Below are 16,668 nucleotides of genomic sequence, written 5' to 3'. Positions count from 1 at the left end.
AATTACAAATTAACAGTGTGCACTATTTAGCAGGATTTGTGAATATATATATATATATATATATATATACGTATATAATTATACATACATATATACAGCAACAAAAATGTCAGTGGCAGACAATATGACAGGACTGTGAATGTGCTGTGTATAACGGGAGCATGGTGTAACATGAGTGCGGTTGTGGCTTAGTACCACCCTCACATTGGCCAGGACACTGGGAACACTCCTGCTTTGTATTTGCAGTTGCCTGGCCCTGTCTGCAGATAGAGAGCTGCATGGAAACTCTCAGCCGCACACACACTGCCTGTCACAGCTCCCTCCCTCCCCAACACTGTACCAAACTTTTTTTCTTTTCTCCTGTCATAAGATTTTGAGACTTGAAATAACTTCAGAGTGAGCTCAGATGGAGATGGCTGCAGGGAAGAGGCAGTGAGGGGGCTGACAGCTGGCCTGGATACCTGTGCTTGGGACCCCTATGCTTGGGTAAGTGAGTGTGGCCCCTTTTTCAGTGACAGATAGAGGATTTCTATGAGCTGAAGTGTTAGAGGGGCATCTGTGTGCTTGCTGGAGTCTGTGCATGTCTATGCAGTTGTTATATGTAATTGTAGAATAGAAACAGCATACAGTAAGACACAGATAATTATCTGACTATAGTCTATATATCTCATGGACGCTTTCGTTGTGGCACTGCAAGTCCCAGCATTGCATGACAGCCCCTGACTCACTGGATTTAGAATAACGAGATATATCAATACACTGCTGGCAATTGGTAGTTAAAACAGATTTGTAGTGTATATTAATAATAAGCATGATCCAAACAGTGAGTTCCATGTTACCAGCTTATCCTCCATTATGCTCTGTGTAATGTACAGATCTGTGCAATAGGCTGAAAATAATACTAATGCAGCATTGAGGTTGTGACCTGTACATGTGTATAGAGGCTTTTTCCTATTTTTGGGGTCTATTTACTAAGCAGTGTTAGGAGACAGAGTGAAAAGTGATAAGGTGCCAGCCAATCAGCTCCCAACTGTCATTTTTCAAACACAGCCTGTGAGATGACAGTTGGGAGCTGATTGGCTGGCACCTTATCACTTTCTTATCACTTTTCACTCTGTCTCCTAACACTGCTTAGTAAATAGACCCCTGAAGTCTCTTCAGCACATGGCCTGACATGACCACTAAATCCTATTCCTTCCTACATTACACAGAGAATTACATACAGAACACAGAAACCTAGAAGTGATACTGTGCATTTATCAATCTGTGCAGAATAGGAGCAAATCACTATATCCACCATACAGAACAATATAAGGTGATCTGTGCAGGAATTCTGTCTGGGACTCAACAGTTTTGGAACAAATTATTCAAAACCAGATGCTGGTAAAGGCTATTAACACTGATTGTTTTGTGTCTCATGTAAGTCTGAAGAGCAATGAATAATTACATAGATGTCCACGTGTTTCCACCAACCGATAACACTGTGTTACATTACTAATTGTACCGCTGTATTATGAATGAATACTTTAGCAATGTTTGGCTACTGTTACATTGCGGCAACATTTTGGGCTGAATTTAATTCCTCCCCTCCTTAGTGTCGCTGATAAGCTGCAGATTTTATGGCTGGTGCTCAGACATTTTCAGCTACAAGACAGTAGGAGAACGAACAACAATGTCTGCAAACATTCTCATTACCCACTGGGAGATAGTAAATGAAAATGATGGAATACAACTGCTTTAAAAACTTGTGTCGAAATGTGACTGACACCCAGTGGTCATGGTGTGTGATAAATGGCTGCTGAATATTACCAGGGCCATAACTAGGGTAGTGTGACTAGTGCCATGGCATAGGGCACCGCAGGGCAGCGGGCACTGTACGGCCTGTCAGTTTTCCTATTTATTATCATCCTCACTTGTAGCTTCCTCTTTTTTCATCCCCAGCATCTCCTGGCCTCCCCTATCTCTTCCCTGGCCCTTCCCCATGAGGCCATGGCCCTTTTTCAGGTGCACTATCTTATGTTCCAATTTAAAAATGGGGGGAGGAGGTGCCAATGCTCTCTCTGGCACAGGGCACCAAAAAGTCTGGTTACGGCTCTGAATATTCCACCTGCCATGCAGGGTATGTAGTCACTGACGAAGATGGCATCATAATATAGACACCTGAACTGTTACAATGTCAACATCATAAATGTCTATACCTAAAATGTCTACATGGACAGAATGTCGCCAAATCAAATGTCGAATGGTGGAAATGTTCACATGTGCATTAGGATGTGCGTTCGGGGTAACGTTAGGGTTAGAGTGACAGCAAAAAGACTTTGTCAAGTCGACCTGATGAGTGTCATCAGTTTGACATAATATACCACACCAGCCAGGCAAAGTCATAGACAATATGTGTTACTAAATAGTACATTGTGAATGGTATTCTAAAAAGGCTGTCATACAGCCCATAATAACTTAATGCATTACTCACACCTGGAATACGATGGGCTCTTATCCTATTACTATATTTCTAATTCTATCCATGCCACAGCATTTCCCCTGTGAGGTTCATGATACCAGTCTAAAGAGACACTGGGGTAGATGTTCCTTGCCTTGGAGAAAGTTAAAGTGGAGAGAGATAAAGTATCAACCAATCAGCTCCTAACTGTCACTTTTCAAGCACAGCCTGTAACAGGACAGTTAGGGGCTGATTGGTTGGTACAGTGGTCTATGTACTAAGCCTTGGAAAGAGATAAAGTGGACGGAAATAAAGTACTAACCAATCAGCTCCTAACTGTCACTTTACAGGCAGTGCTCGTTAAATGACACGAGCTGATTGATTAGTACTTTGTCTTCGTCCACTTTATCTGTTTCCAAGGCTTAGTACATCTCCCCCAAAATAACTTTTGATATTAAAAACCAAGTTAAGGTTTCCTATAGATGCATGCTTGTTTGAGCTACAGCAATAGTGATCTATTCCATAGTAATTCATTTGCAATTCCCTGGCTGTAGCAAACTGTCATAGGACACAGCACAGGAGTATATAAGCTCAGTTGATTCCCATGCGCTCCATAGTAAGCAGCTTTGTTACCTGCTCTAGGTAATAGTCTTTGCTCATTTGTGCTCACAGGTCATAGGGGTGCGAGTAAAAATGTGCGGTGTTCACATTACCGCAATTCCAACGTTTGCGCTCAGAAATCTAGTCACAAGGTAGCTACGGAACTTTACCGCTTATTGAATTGTCCCCTATGTGTAGGGAAGATTTAAGGTCCGGGCCAACAGGCAGCCAACCTGATGTAAACCTAAGCAACATCATGATGTGATGCTCCCCGACTGGTGCTGTAAGACTGCATTGCCACGCAGAATTCTATATATCAAAGTGCATGCATTCCGGTTAGAATTTGGGAAGGCACGGTTAGAGTTACATTCTCTTAAGCTGCCTACACACACAACGATTTTGTTACCAACGATTTTATGAACGATTTTCTGTCAGATTATCTGTCAGATTTTTTAAAGTGTAATGAACGATTTTTTTGAGCTACAAACGATTTTTGCATATTCCCTTAATGAAAATCGTTCAGTTGACAAGTCTGACTGAACTACAAACTACAAACGTGAACGCGCATGAACGATAATCGTTCATCGTTTGACTCAGAAAGTGAACGATTTTTTCAAACGATTACCGTTAAACGATATCGTTTAACGATAATCATTAAAAAAATCGTTGTGTGTGTATGCAGCTTTAAGATTACTTTGAGAAGAGAAGTACGCATCCCTCCCGTTCAGTGGCATACCTATAATGGGTGCAGGGTGTGCGGTGCACACGGGCCCCTAGGACCATGGGGGCCCACACCGCATATCCTGCACCCTTTACTTCAATACTCACCTCTCTGGTGTACCGCGCCGGTGGCTGCATCGCTGCACAAATCACCGGGAAAATAGTGCGGCTGGAATTTTCCCCATATTGTTTTCCGCTTTTGCAGTAGGAAAATTGCCAGGAAAATAGCTGCTGCGCCATTTCCCTGGACAGCTACGCATGCACAGTAGACTCTGGGACAGTGCTAGAGTCTACTAGTGCTCAGAGTCTACTGCGCTCAGTGCGCAGAGAAGCCGGCGGTGGGCGTCTCTGTACAAAAGACGGCGGCTTCGACATTTGCATATTTTCTCAGATCCGATGGACATAGCAGCCAAGCGATTAGCGCCCACCCCTAAATCAGGCCCTGCGTCCTAGTGGAGAAGTGCGCTATAGAAATACAATTATTATTATTATATTGATATTATTAGTAATTGTTTCTTTAGGCGGATGGTTGGGAGGGTCAGGAGGCCATATAGCAGTGAAACAAGCCCTCTCAAATTGAATCTAAGCCAGAGGTAAGTTTCTAACAGGTATATTAAGGCCATCTGTGACTAGCGCCCACTGCGGAAGAATGTGACCGCAAGACCATAGAGTTTTCCCCCTTAAACTGGTGGTTTAAGTAGAGGGGAAATTGGACAGACTTCAAGGGTCAATAATGAACTAGAGCAGTAAAAAAAAAAAAAAAAGTAATAAAAATGAAAATAAAACAAAAATTAAAAATTTGATCCATGTGATCGGACAACACACCAAAAAGCGCTTAAAGAGATCTTTTACTGAAAAATATAAACCATTAAAAGCAAATGTTTCAGGCCCTATCAAACAAATGGTCTATAAAATACGGAGCCAAGTGCTGAAGAAAAAAGACCCTTCATTACACACAGTAACAAACAGCCAATAAAACCTTTTACAAAATGTAAACAAATGGAATCATTATCATTAACCCTTAACAATGCCCCTACAGCATATCCACTCTCTTCCCTTCCTCACCCAAAGCTGCCTATACTCAGGTACCTAGATGCTTATTTCTCTTGCGCCCTCTACAGGGGAAGTCTCTCAATACCTCATTTTACCATTGAGCCTTCCCCAGTTAGCAGAGCAGTAGCGGGTCCCTTGGTAACCTCCTAGCTGCAGTTAGGACCGGGCTGTGCTATCAGGTGCTTTATGCTCAGAGACTTGAGCAGGACTACAATTCCCAGAAATTCAGAAGCCTGGTCTGGCGGCTACCAAATCTCACAACATCCATGTAAAAATGTCTTTTTGCCCAGTTTACAGATCCGAGGAGCCTGGATCCAACCTGCATATGTAAAACTCATATTTGTCTAATTAGTAATATCTTAACTAAAAATAAAATGATAATGTCATTTAAATGCACTTGTCACCTATATATATATAGTGGTGGCATTATAGACTAAACGTCCATTAGGCAACCTAGTCCTCTGCCTGGGACTCGGAGGGCACTGAGGGGGTGCCTATTACCATGACCCACTTTTATGTTGTGTATTATTTTGGTATAGATGGAAGGGAAAATGGGGGGCATGAACCAGTGTGTTGGCTAAGGGCTTCATTGGGCCTTAATCCAGCTCTGAGGGGAGGTATTTTTGCAGCTGAACCAATGTTCCGGGGAATACAGACTATCCTAGTAAATTGCCTCAGTAAATTAATAGGCTACAGTACATTCCAAGCAATATTATTTTGCCAAAAACGAACCAAATAACAAAACAATCCCCCCCCCAGGGCCGTAGCTAGGTTAGTGCGGACGGTGCCATCGCACAGGGCACCACAGGTCAGGGGGCGCTGTTTGGGCCTGTCAAATTTCTGTTCATTCTTGCTTGTAGATTCCTCTTATTTCATCCCCAGCATCTCCTGGCCTCTCCTATCTCTTCCCTGACCCTTCCCCATGAAGCCATGGCCCTTTTTTGGGTGCATTATGTCCCTTTGAAAAATGAGGGGGGCGCCAATGCTCTTTCTGGCACAGGGCACCAAACAGTATAGTTACGGCTCTGCCCCCTCCCCTTCCCGATAAATGTCTGCCTCCGTTACAGGTAGTATTAGGCAACAGATGTAGTTTACTAGCAGACATAACATTATAGCTGCGAGATACAATAACTGTAATTAGCAGTGACACATTTCAAGTATAGGCCCAGTATAAAATGATTAATTACAGAAGTATGGGTACAGTTGGGATCCCTGGCCCCGCCAATTTGGTAAAATTTAAATAATCCAGATTTCATATTGTAGAGTGTAGAGCTGAGGGGAAGGGGTTTGCGTAGGGCAAGGTTAGATTTAAATTTTCATTTAATTTTCTCTTTATTGATTTTGCCAACTCAGATACAAATATGTACAAATAAAATAACCAATCGGCAGCTGCCAGATCATAGTTCTAGAGCTGTAACATGATGACTTGATCATGCCGACAGTATCCAGATATCCATTATCTGGATAATGACAACAATTTCCCAATGTAGACACTATACCGAAGCAATACAGACACTCCTGCTCTGCTTCAGTAAATCTTTCAGTAGTGTTGAGCAGAAAAGAAGTTGGAAAGATCTGCAATAACAAGAGTCTAGTCCAGATTCTCAGCCAATGGTTTTCAAAGGAGGAAAAACATATTTTCTTTGCAGTGAGTGATGTTAGTCTGTGCCAAATCAACGATTAATTCCATCTTTCTTTTGTTGCTTCATATCTCTACTGAAGTCTGTGGGACTGGACACATCGTCTATAAACCTATCCTGAGTGAAAAATCACGACATATTCTAGATTCACCAGAGAAGAGCGTCCGCCCAGTCCACGATGCTGCCGGGAGTGGTGATCACTGGTATGTAGCATTTATAATGTAATATGCTCATCTTCTTATATTATGTTGTTCCATAATTACATGTGCACTAAACAAAGTGTGACGGTAATTGTTAACTTTACCGCCACGTCTGTAGATTGGTTTTAACCAGGATGCACCATGGAAGCTGTGATTTGGTGCCAAAAGTTTGTTCTGCTTTTTGCCAGCTGTTCGTGATCATCCTAAACCTCACATGCATCTGAAATTCCTAAAGGGAGACACCTGACAATCTTTATTCCTGCTGAAAAATTCAATTTTTAAACCAAAGTGAAATAGACATCTACACTAAAATCGTACCTGCAGCAGCAATATGTTTTGCAGGCATCGGTAAAGGACAGCTGAACATCGATAAATATTTTAGGTCATAATAATATGCTGGGCTTTATGTGGCCCATGTGCTCGGGGATAAATTAGGTATTTGCCCTGGCTCTACTAGGGCAAGAGCAACACTGTATGACTTCCTAATAATATTCCCTGGTGGGCAAAGAACACAGCAGTCATCTAATTTTAAAGAGAGGAATCACCTCTGGAAGTGGCTTGTTGCCTAATCTTGGTTAATAAAAAAAAAAAGAACAAAAGCCAAAACTAATTCTTAAATGTGAAGCTACATGAATTCATACCTCCCAACCGTGAGACATGCAGGATCAGGAGAAAAAAAATAAGCCTTCGCCCACCGTGATCTGCTCCAGATCACGCCCAGATAACGCCCCAAAATACACACTTTTTGGTGACTCCCCGGCCACTTTTTGTGAAAGCCTCACCCCTTTTTAGATCTGCAATTCAGTATTGTCTCACCAAAACCAGGACAGTAGGGAGGAACACTCAAACTCTAAACTATCTAATTCCTCACAGTGCTCCCCTGTCTCTTCCCAGATTGTAAAAATATAAGAAATCCTCAAACACCATCATTAATAAGTGTAAATGGAAAGAAATGTTGTCTTTTTTTGTTCTGTATTACCGTCTCTAGAAAACCTGTTACTCTCTACTTTTGGGATTTAACTTCACCTCAACCATGCGTTTTGCTGTCTTATGACCGGGTGGTGTGGTATACGATGTTGAGACATTCTGAATGTCTACATACAGTAGTAACTGCATATCTTATGGCAGGGCCGTAACTAGCAGGGCCGTAACTAGGGTAGTGCGACCAGTGCCATGGCACAGGGCACCGCAGGGCAGGGGGCGCTGTTTGGGCCTGTCAGTTTTCCTGTTTATTATCATTCTCACTTGTAGCTTCCTCTTCTTTTATCCCCAGCATCTCCTGGCCTCCTCTATCTCTCCCCTGGCCCTTCCCCATGAGGCCATGGTCCTTTTTCAGGTGCACTATCTTATGTCCCTATTTAAAAAATGGGAAGGGGGGGGGCAATGCTCTCTCTGGCACAGGGCACCAAAAAGTCTAGTTACGGCTCTGTTTTATGGCCCATAATATGACCATAGTTGCCTGGATTTATTTATGTCCTAAAGTAGAGCCGTGGGTGGAGGCAGCCATTTTGTTAGCTGAACCAATACTCTCTATCTCGATTCTCTATCATCCAGTGACTTTACTGAGGCACAAAGTGGTAAAATGGATATAAAGCTCCAAATGGTTCTCATCAGGGCGTGCTCTCACCGAGGGGGAGATGTATCAAAGCTTGGATAGAGATGTAGTGGAGAGAGATAAATTACCACCCAATCGGCTTCTCGCTGTCATTTTTCAAACACAGCCTGTAAAATGGCAGTTACAAGCAGATTGGTTGGGACTTTATCTCTCTCCATGGTTTGAGACATCTCCCCCAGAGTGCCCAAAGACTGCATATCGCCAGCCCAGTCTAACTTTTCTGCCCTCATTCTGTCCCTGTGGCCCCATAGTGGCTCCACATTCTTTTTTACAATATGGGTAATTAAAAATGGGGGAAAAAAAAAATAATAATTTTTGGGCAACGGATAAAACACTGCAGTGAGCTGCCATGTCTATTCCCTAAATCAAACTCACAAGACAGTAATTAGGGGTCTTGAAATGTGATTTAATTAGTATTTGTTCCCCCGAGTCTGGAAAGAAAACACGATACAGACGTTTCCACCCACGGATGGTGTGCGACCTCCTAACATCTGCTTGTGAAGTTATTTGCTTGTGATTTCTCCGAGGATAATTGCTTGGCCCAGCGCAGAACCGTAACAAACATTCCACGTAACAATAGGAATGAAACCACATTCTGGCCTCTGTTTAGGAGTTTCCGTGTATTTTCTGTTTTTATTATTATAACCTTTTCCATAGCCCACACATGTGATCCGACTTCTGTTGAGTGTGGATAATGTCACATTTTTATACAGATTAAAAATGTATTTATTTATTTTTACAGCTACTGACATCTTTTTCCTGGTGAATCAGGGATTAATTAAGCATATAAATGTATTTGTGCTAATTCAGAGGATTGACCTGTGTTGACCAGACACGTTATTGGGTGCTATTGCAGATATATAAATAATCACCTCTTTCTTGTGTCTTCAGATGTCAGACAATGCTTTCGCTGGCACTACTAGATAGAGCCTGCACTGATGAGTCCTTCTGAGGGTGAAATAGTGTGTATGTAGGTGGGAACTTTGGCCCTCATTCAGAGCCGGACGCTCTGACCAGAGCGCTCGCTCTGAATCAGGGCCCACCTCCATAAATATGGAGCGTCCTCCTGGACGCTCGTATAGCTGTGGGTCACCACCCACAGCATATACGAGCGTGCAGGATGATGGTCGCGATGGTCTTGACCATCGCGATCATCGCCAGTGCGAGCAGAAGCCTGCGGTTGAGTTTCTCAACCGCAAGGCCAGGAGTGATTTTGGCTCTATCAGAGCCAAAATCACTCCCACTGACATCACTAGTGATGTCAGTGGGGCTGGCTTCTGACGGTAGGCGTTCCCTTGGGAACGCCTCCGTCTGGGAGGCACGCCCCCGGCACGCCCACCAAAGGGGCCTTCTGTCAATCAACATCGACAGCACGCCCCCTTTGATCAGACACTACGAGCGAAGGAAAGTCCTTCGCTCGTCGCGTCTCGCGCATGTGCACGACGGAGCTCCCTCCGTCGTGCGCATGCGCAGTGCAGACCATCGACCCACTTGCGAGCGGACAGCCGCTCGCGAGTGGGTCTGAATGAGGGCCTTTGTCTTCGTGCTATTGTGGTGCTTTGAACCCCAGTGGGTATAGCAATGACCCAAACTTTCAATTGACTATCTTACTGTCCCATTTGGCAGTGTTGTCTTAACCAAAAAACATGGCATGACTAGGGGAATTTATACTGAATATTAAGCTCTGCCCTTCTAGTTCATTCAGGGTCAGGGAACCAGTAGCCTCAGTGGGTAGGATAAAAACACTCCCCAGAGCTAGATAGCCTGGGCTGTTTCTTATAGCAGTTTAATCACAAAGTGTTGTGTCTCCTGCTATAGAAAAAGCCAAACCCCTGGCTGGTGAGAGCCGAGCTGGTGCCCTTATAGGGTGCTTGGAGGGAAGCATATAGGGCTTTTCCTAATCATATTTGCTACGGGGGCCATGGTGATTTTTGATTGGGACCACTGGAATGGCAACTTTGGGGGTGGTCCTGTTATCACTGCAGGACCAGCCACTGTAGGAAATAATGGTGGAGCGTCTGTGATTCAGTGGTAGACCATCACTGGTCACCTCTGATCACTGGTCACCTCGGATCACTGTCCTCACAAGTTGCGTTAAACTCGGTAACGCCGAACGTCTTTTCGAGCGATTTCTTGCCTTCACATGAATCTTATTTGAACATTGATGCGATTAGGATGCACAATATAGATAGAAGACCACGCTTATGCTGATGCTACAGATAATTGATTAAATTCTCATGCTTGATTGATCCCATTGAACAGGCTTCCCTAAATCACATAAACACATTTATTAAAACAGAAGCAATAAACATCACATAGACATACAGTAGATAAGATGTATCTGATTGTTTATAAAATAATATTACAATGTGTCCAGTAAACTGCTACATATAAAGAGCCCTCTCGTGGATCTGTAGCAACAATTTAACACAGCAAAGTTCAATCAATAATGGTTAAATAAAAAGTGCATAGTCTGCATATTGTGTGTTCCGGATCATACACTTTATGCTCACCAGCAGGGCTGCCATCAGAAATTATGGGGCCCGGGACTGACAAAATAGACAGGGCCCCCAACGGGTAGGGAGGGGGGGGAGGGTGTGGCAGAGGTGGATGAAGCTACACCAGGGGTTGGTACACCAATTTGTTTAAAAAAACAGTAAAAAAAAATGCTGTAAAAGCAGCATTGATTTCTGTTATATATATATATATATATATATATATATATATACACATACACACACATATGGAGTGCTGCCATCTGTACTACATATCCATCTGCCAGAACCACATAATACATTGAAAAAGTCAGATCCAGGATCCACATATCATGCCAGAGAGGACTGGCAGGACTAGGAGGGGGACATAGAAGGCTGGCTGGACTAGTGGGGGGAAGCACAGTGTAGAGAAGGCTGGCAGGCTGGACAGGGAAGGCTGGAAGGACTAGGAGGGAGACAGGGAAGGTTAGCTGAACTATGGGGGAAAGCACTGGGCAGGGAAGAATGGCTGAAAAGGGACAGGGAAGAGACGGCTGGCTGGACTGGGGGGGGAGCACAGGGCTAGTGTACCTACTAGTGTACCTGTAGAATTTCTTCAACTGGCTGCGCCAACGCAGCCAGCCAACCAGGATCAGCGCAGAGAGAGAGCCCGCATGGCTCTGGCAGTAGTGTTACATCAGTGACGGCATTTCAAATATGGCGCCTGCTGCGAGCCAATCACAGCTTGCGGACCGGCAGCCAATCAGGAGCAGCCGCTTCTGATAGGCTGCCGTCCCGCGAGTTCCAGCCAGCTCGCGGCTGGCACCATAATTTACATGCCGCCGCCGGCCCTGTATTTCTCAATTCAAGTATAGGTGGCTGCCGGCGCAGCACCGCTGTGTCCGGGCCCCCCTCTCCTTCAGTTCTCTCCGGGCCCGGGACTCTAGGCCCAGCGGTCCCCCCCTGATGGTGGCCCTGCTCACCAGTAGTAATGTATTGTGTATTATAGGGCAAGTCCTCCTGATTAAATTTCCATCTTAATGGGGAATCGTGCCCCGGGCTTGTCCAACACGACAACCAGCCTCGTACTACACACCAGCGGCAAGATGGTATCTGTAGTGCGCCGGTTCTCCACTCTCTTAATGGGACCTCAGCGTATCACTGGTTATGGAGAGCCTTTTAGAATTTAGCGGGGCACGGTTGTCTGTGTTCTGCAATAGCCGCAGTAGGGTGTTTGTGCTTCTGTTATGCTGGCCGCATACACTACACCGCTGCGGGCTTCTCCTACACTTGGTGCCGCTGTGATTGACACAGGTCTATGTCCACAATAATAATGGATAAACTCAAAAGCCGGGGGTAATGGTAAGCCACAGGTATCGAACTCAGGGCCTGATTCAGACCCACTAGCTAGATGTGTTCGCTCGCATGTGCGTATGCAAATTTGGGAAGGCAGACGATCACACGGCAAGGCATTAGCACGCCCACTATGTCTTGGCGTGCATTCGCTTTGTGTATGCAGATGTCCACCCATCTGTCTTAAGACGCCGACTTGCGCACGTCATGTCCAGGAAGTGTATGCAATCATCGGTACATCAGGTACCATCGGATGCAATCGCAGTGCTTGTGGCTGACCATATCCTACCGCAAGCACTGCGAGCACTTCTGTGTAAAAACCAGGTGACGTGTACTATGATGCTGCCTGTTAATTATGCACGTCTCAGAAACGCCGTTGAGATGCTCAGGCACGCCTGCGTTCACACCTCCACTCCCCCGTTTTTACTGGCCAGCCTCTGTCACCACCTACAAACTGCTTCTCCTGTCACTCATTCTGCTGGGCTGTCTATGCGAAGCTAGCGAATGCTTCCCAATCTCTCGCACTGGTTCGCGCATGCGCACTGCAATGCATACGCATAATGCAAAAATTGGCCAGCTACGAGCAAACGCATCCTAGTGAGCGGGTCTTAATCAAGTCTTCAGTCCAAACAAATGTAGCAGGAGCTGGATTAGTAACCCTTTTGACACATTTCACTCCTAACCTGGAGCTTTTTATATATTCTTTCCTAGCTGTCTTTTGTTTGCTCATTTGTTTATGCACTTTGTGAGGTTCTGCGGAACCCGTGTGGCGCAATATAAATAAAGGATAATAATAATAATAGGTGAATAGGGTGCACAATCAGCTTCTGCTGATTAAAATGACATGCTGCATGCCTATATTCTGTGTGCGACTGCGGGTGTATCTGCACAGGAAACACTACATTACAGTGTTAGCGGCTGTGACACTGTAACGTAGCGTTTCACATGCAGATACGGCCGCAGTCGCACACAGAATATAGGCATGCTGCATGCCATTTTAATCAGCAGAAGCTGATTTGTGAGTATTTTCCACTGTGCAAATATTTTTCGTTGTGCAAATAAAATGCACGTGAAGGTAAGAAATCGCATGAAAAGACGCTCTGTGCTACAAAGTCACGCCACGGCATGGCACAACTAGAAGGGCTGTTTAACGCGCAAGGAAGTAAGATGTATGTGGGCACATCTGTATTAAACAAATGTCTTTTCTTGGCAAATTGGGACTTATTTGCAAATTACTTAGCTATTGGCGAATCTCTGAAGTTCATCCGAATTTCAGAATTGGCTGATTTTCAGTATCCATCTCTCACAAGTGAGTGCATTTCTTCCAGCATTTTACAAAATAATAATTGAACAAAACAAATCCAGCTCTCAGTCCACCCAACATTTTCACGTAAGCCCCACCCCTGTCTAGGCTTGCAATTTGGAACGCTGGGAGGCGTGGCATCAGTAATGTCAGTGATGTCACCAGCTACAAATTAGTTTGTTGGCTAAATATTGGTTCACCCCACAAAACGGTTGTCTCACGGTGAACAAGTGAAAGTTTTATTTTTAGCTGGAATATAAATAATACAAAGTGTTGGAGGTCCAACCCCCAAATATAAATACATGGTGCAAAAAGCCAAATTATGCTGTAACCCATAGCAACCAATCAGTTATGAGCTTTAAGCAGCCTAGTGCCTGATTAATGTAAGCTCACATCTGATTGGTTTCTAAATCTTTGCACCACATTATTAAATAGCCCCCATGGCCTCTGCGGCAGAGCATGATAGTAAAAGATCAGGATGTTCCCAGGCTTTACACATCCATGAGTGTAAAACAAGGACAGCAATGTTATACCTAGACAGGGTCTCTTACCTGTAGCCCGGGGCCATGGAAGAGGCACAGGGACCGCTGCATTCCTGCCTTTGATGGGAGCTGGCACAGGTGTCTGAACTTGACTGAGAACTACAAGGAAATGTTTAAGGTCCCTGACACTAGTCCAGGCCTGCAGCTCTGTGGGGAGATAGTCTGCAAATAACGGTACATTGTATGCAAGCTATTTCTCAATAAAATGTGGTTTTCACAGAGCTGGGGGTAATATAGAGAGAATGGCGGTATCTAGAGACCGGCAAAATCATTAATATTTGCTTTTTTGCTGGATTTTGGCTGATTTCAGGGTCTCAGAATATTTTAGCACAGGCACAGTTTCCTCCAAGCTTTGTTCTCCAGAAACAATAGTGTTAGAGGGCCACTAAACCTAAAATACAAGTTGATCTAAAGCAGGGATGGGGAACCTCCTGCCCGGGGGCCGTATAAGGCCCTCAGAATCATTTGGTCAGGCCCTTGGAGCTTTTTTCTGATAACCTCATCTGGCTAGCAGGTTGCCTAGAATGGCACTCTGCAGCCAGAATCCAGAGCCGTAACTAGACTTTTTGGTGCCCTGTGCCACAAAGAGCATTGGCGCCCCCCTAATTTTTCAAAGGGACATAATGCACCCAAAAAAGGGGAATGGCCTCATGGGGAAGGGCCAGAGAAGAGATAGGAGAGGCCAGTAGATGCTGGGGATGAAATAAGAGGAAGCTACAAGCAAGAATGATAATAAACAGGAAAACTGACAGGCCCAAACAGCGCCCCCTGACCTGTGGTGCCCTGTGCGATGGCACCGGCCGCACTACCCTAGCTACAGCACTGGACCTGCCAGAATCTATGCAGCAGTGCCACCTGGAACGTCTTTAGGGCGCTTCAGATGGTCAACACCGCTGCCCTAACAGCTCACCGGAGCATCCAGGGATGCTCTGGGCATTGCTGTAATCACCGGCGATTGTGCCCCCGCCCCCTTGTGACGTCACATGGAGGAGCGTAGCCTGCACCGGGCCCGCAAATAATGTTATATATATCAAAATGGCCCTCGGCAGTAAAATGGTTCTCCACCCCTGATCTAAAGTGTCATAATACCATTCACCAACATATATTGTAAAAGATTCCCATACGTTAACAGTACAAGAGATGTTTGACATCGGCTGTGCAGCTGATTGCAAGCCACTGTTCTCTGTTGTCAGCCATTTTCTGCAAAAAGGTGGCTACGAGGAGACAGACTGTCATGGGGCTGAGTGGGGTTACTGACAGGAAGTTAGCTGTGTGTATCTTAAATGATCTTCCCCAACGATTACAAATTTATCTCAAATATCTTCAGTTCTGACAAGTTCCTGAGCTGATTATTAGCTATATAGTTGTCAGTGGGCATGATTCAGGGCTTGATGTATCTAGCAGTGAGAAGAGTAGAGAACTGGACCAGTGGAGAAGTTGCCCATAGCAACCAAACAGCTTTGAGGTAACATTTATCAAGTACATTCTATAAAATGATAGCTAGAAGCTGATTGGTTGTTATCAGCAACTTGTCCACTAGTCTGCTTCTCCCCTGTTTTCCCTGCTTGAAACATCAACTCCTCAGTGTTGTACGCAAACCCGATGGTAATGATTCATCATGTGTTGACGGGCGTTCCTGGGCAGTGACTGGGTGGATACCATGTGATTGCTCGTGGGAGGGTTGTAGGCATCCGTTCTCGTTCATGGCGTGCAGGCGGGGGTGGGGCATCTGTTTCTGACCGATCTTTTGCATTATTCATGAAGTGGTTGTATTACGTTACTATATTGACGATGACGGATGCCGACAGAAAAACAATGGGTGGGTCAGTCTTTCGGATGTATAAGCACGAATACCCGGCGTACATGAGCAAAAAGTCGTAAGTAGGTGCTGCAGCCAGACGGAAAGGCGCCCACGGATGTGTCCAAATCACAATCAGCCCCTGTATATATGAAAGTGGTTTTATTTCATGTTTAAAAAATGTACATGTATGTATGTTTGTATGTACTGTATGTAGACTCTGACAAAGGATTCGTTCGTACACTACGTCTGTTTTTTAAATCATTTCTTCTCACAAAGAACTTCTGTGTTCTCCAATATCTTCATTTCTCCACGACAATTCGTTTAACAAACAATGCACCAAAAATACCAACCAATACAATAATACACTGGAAACACTACACAGTCAATCACTATCTACAGTATCAACAGCCAGGCTGCAAGGGACTAGCAATGCACCGGGTGTGCTACCTTAAGTCCTACTGCCTGACTAGCAGTGGGGCCACTAGTGATCCTAGAGGGCTTTATGCACTTCTGTGCCTTGGGTCTACTGCCCGCCTAACAAGGGGGTAGTATGGTGACCATATAGGGCCTAGCGCCCTCAGTGTTGCGGGCCTATTGCCTGTCTAACAAGGAGGTTGAATCATGGCTATATAGGGCCTAGCGCCCTCTGCAGCTCTGGCCCCTTGCCCACCTGACAAGGGGGAATGGTAGAGACCAGGGGTGGATTGGGAATTGAAGGTGGCCCTAGTGACTGTGGGCCTGATTCAGCAAGGATCGCAGTTGCTTATACGCACGCAATTGGCCGATTATTTTGCACTGCGCATGTGTACGCATCGCAGGGGGCGAACCAGACGCTGCGATCGGGACTGTGATCGCAGTGACCACGCAGACTCATAGCAGAGTGATTGACAGGAAGTGCCGTTTGATGGTGTTGACGAGGGGGGGGTG

The 16,668-nt window shown here is 45.0% G+C and overlaps 1 protein-coding gene across 3 annotated transcripts in view; it reads left to right on the top strand.

Annotated features, from left to right (window-relative positions):
• The first annotated feature begins 235 nt into the window (after window positions 1–235).
• The window catches only part of LAMB2 (laminin subunit beta 2), a 141,305-nt gene continuing 124,872 nt past the window's right edge, over window positions 236–16,668 (top strand). For 2 of the 3 annotated variants that reach the window (XM_088473221.1, XM_088473220.1), the window contains exons 1-2: window positions 236–486; window positions 6,536–6,656. In XM_088473221.1, the coding sequence (XP_088329347.1) occupies window positions 6,632–6,656 (25 nt within the window). In that variant the 5' untranslated portion in view covers window positions 236–486; window positions 6,536–6,631. The remainder of the gene's footprint in view (window positions 487–6,535; window positions 6,657–16,668) is intronic. The other variant, XM_088473223.1, reaches the window with a different exon arrangement.

This window comes from Taudactylus pleione, unplaced genomic scaffold (genome assembly GCF_031769625.1).
Source record: "Taudactylus pleione unplaced genomic scaffold, aTauple2 ptg000133l, whole genome shotgun sequence".
NCBI classification, from domain to species: Eukaryota; Metazoa; Chordata; class Amphibia; order Anura; family Myobatrachidae; genus Taudactylus; species Taudactylus pleione.
The sequence above is the reverse complement of the archived record's forward strand: the minus strand, read 5'-3'. Positions and strand labels throughout refer to the sequence as shown.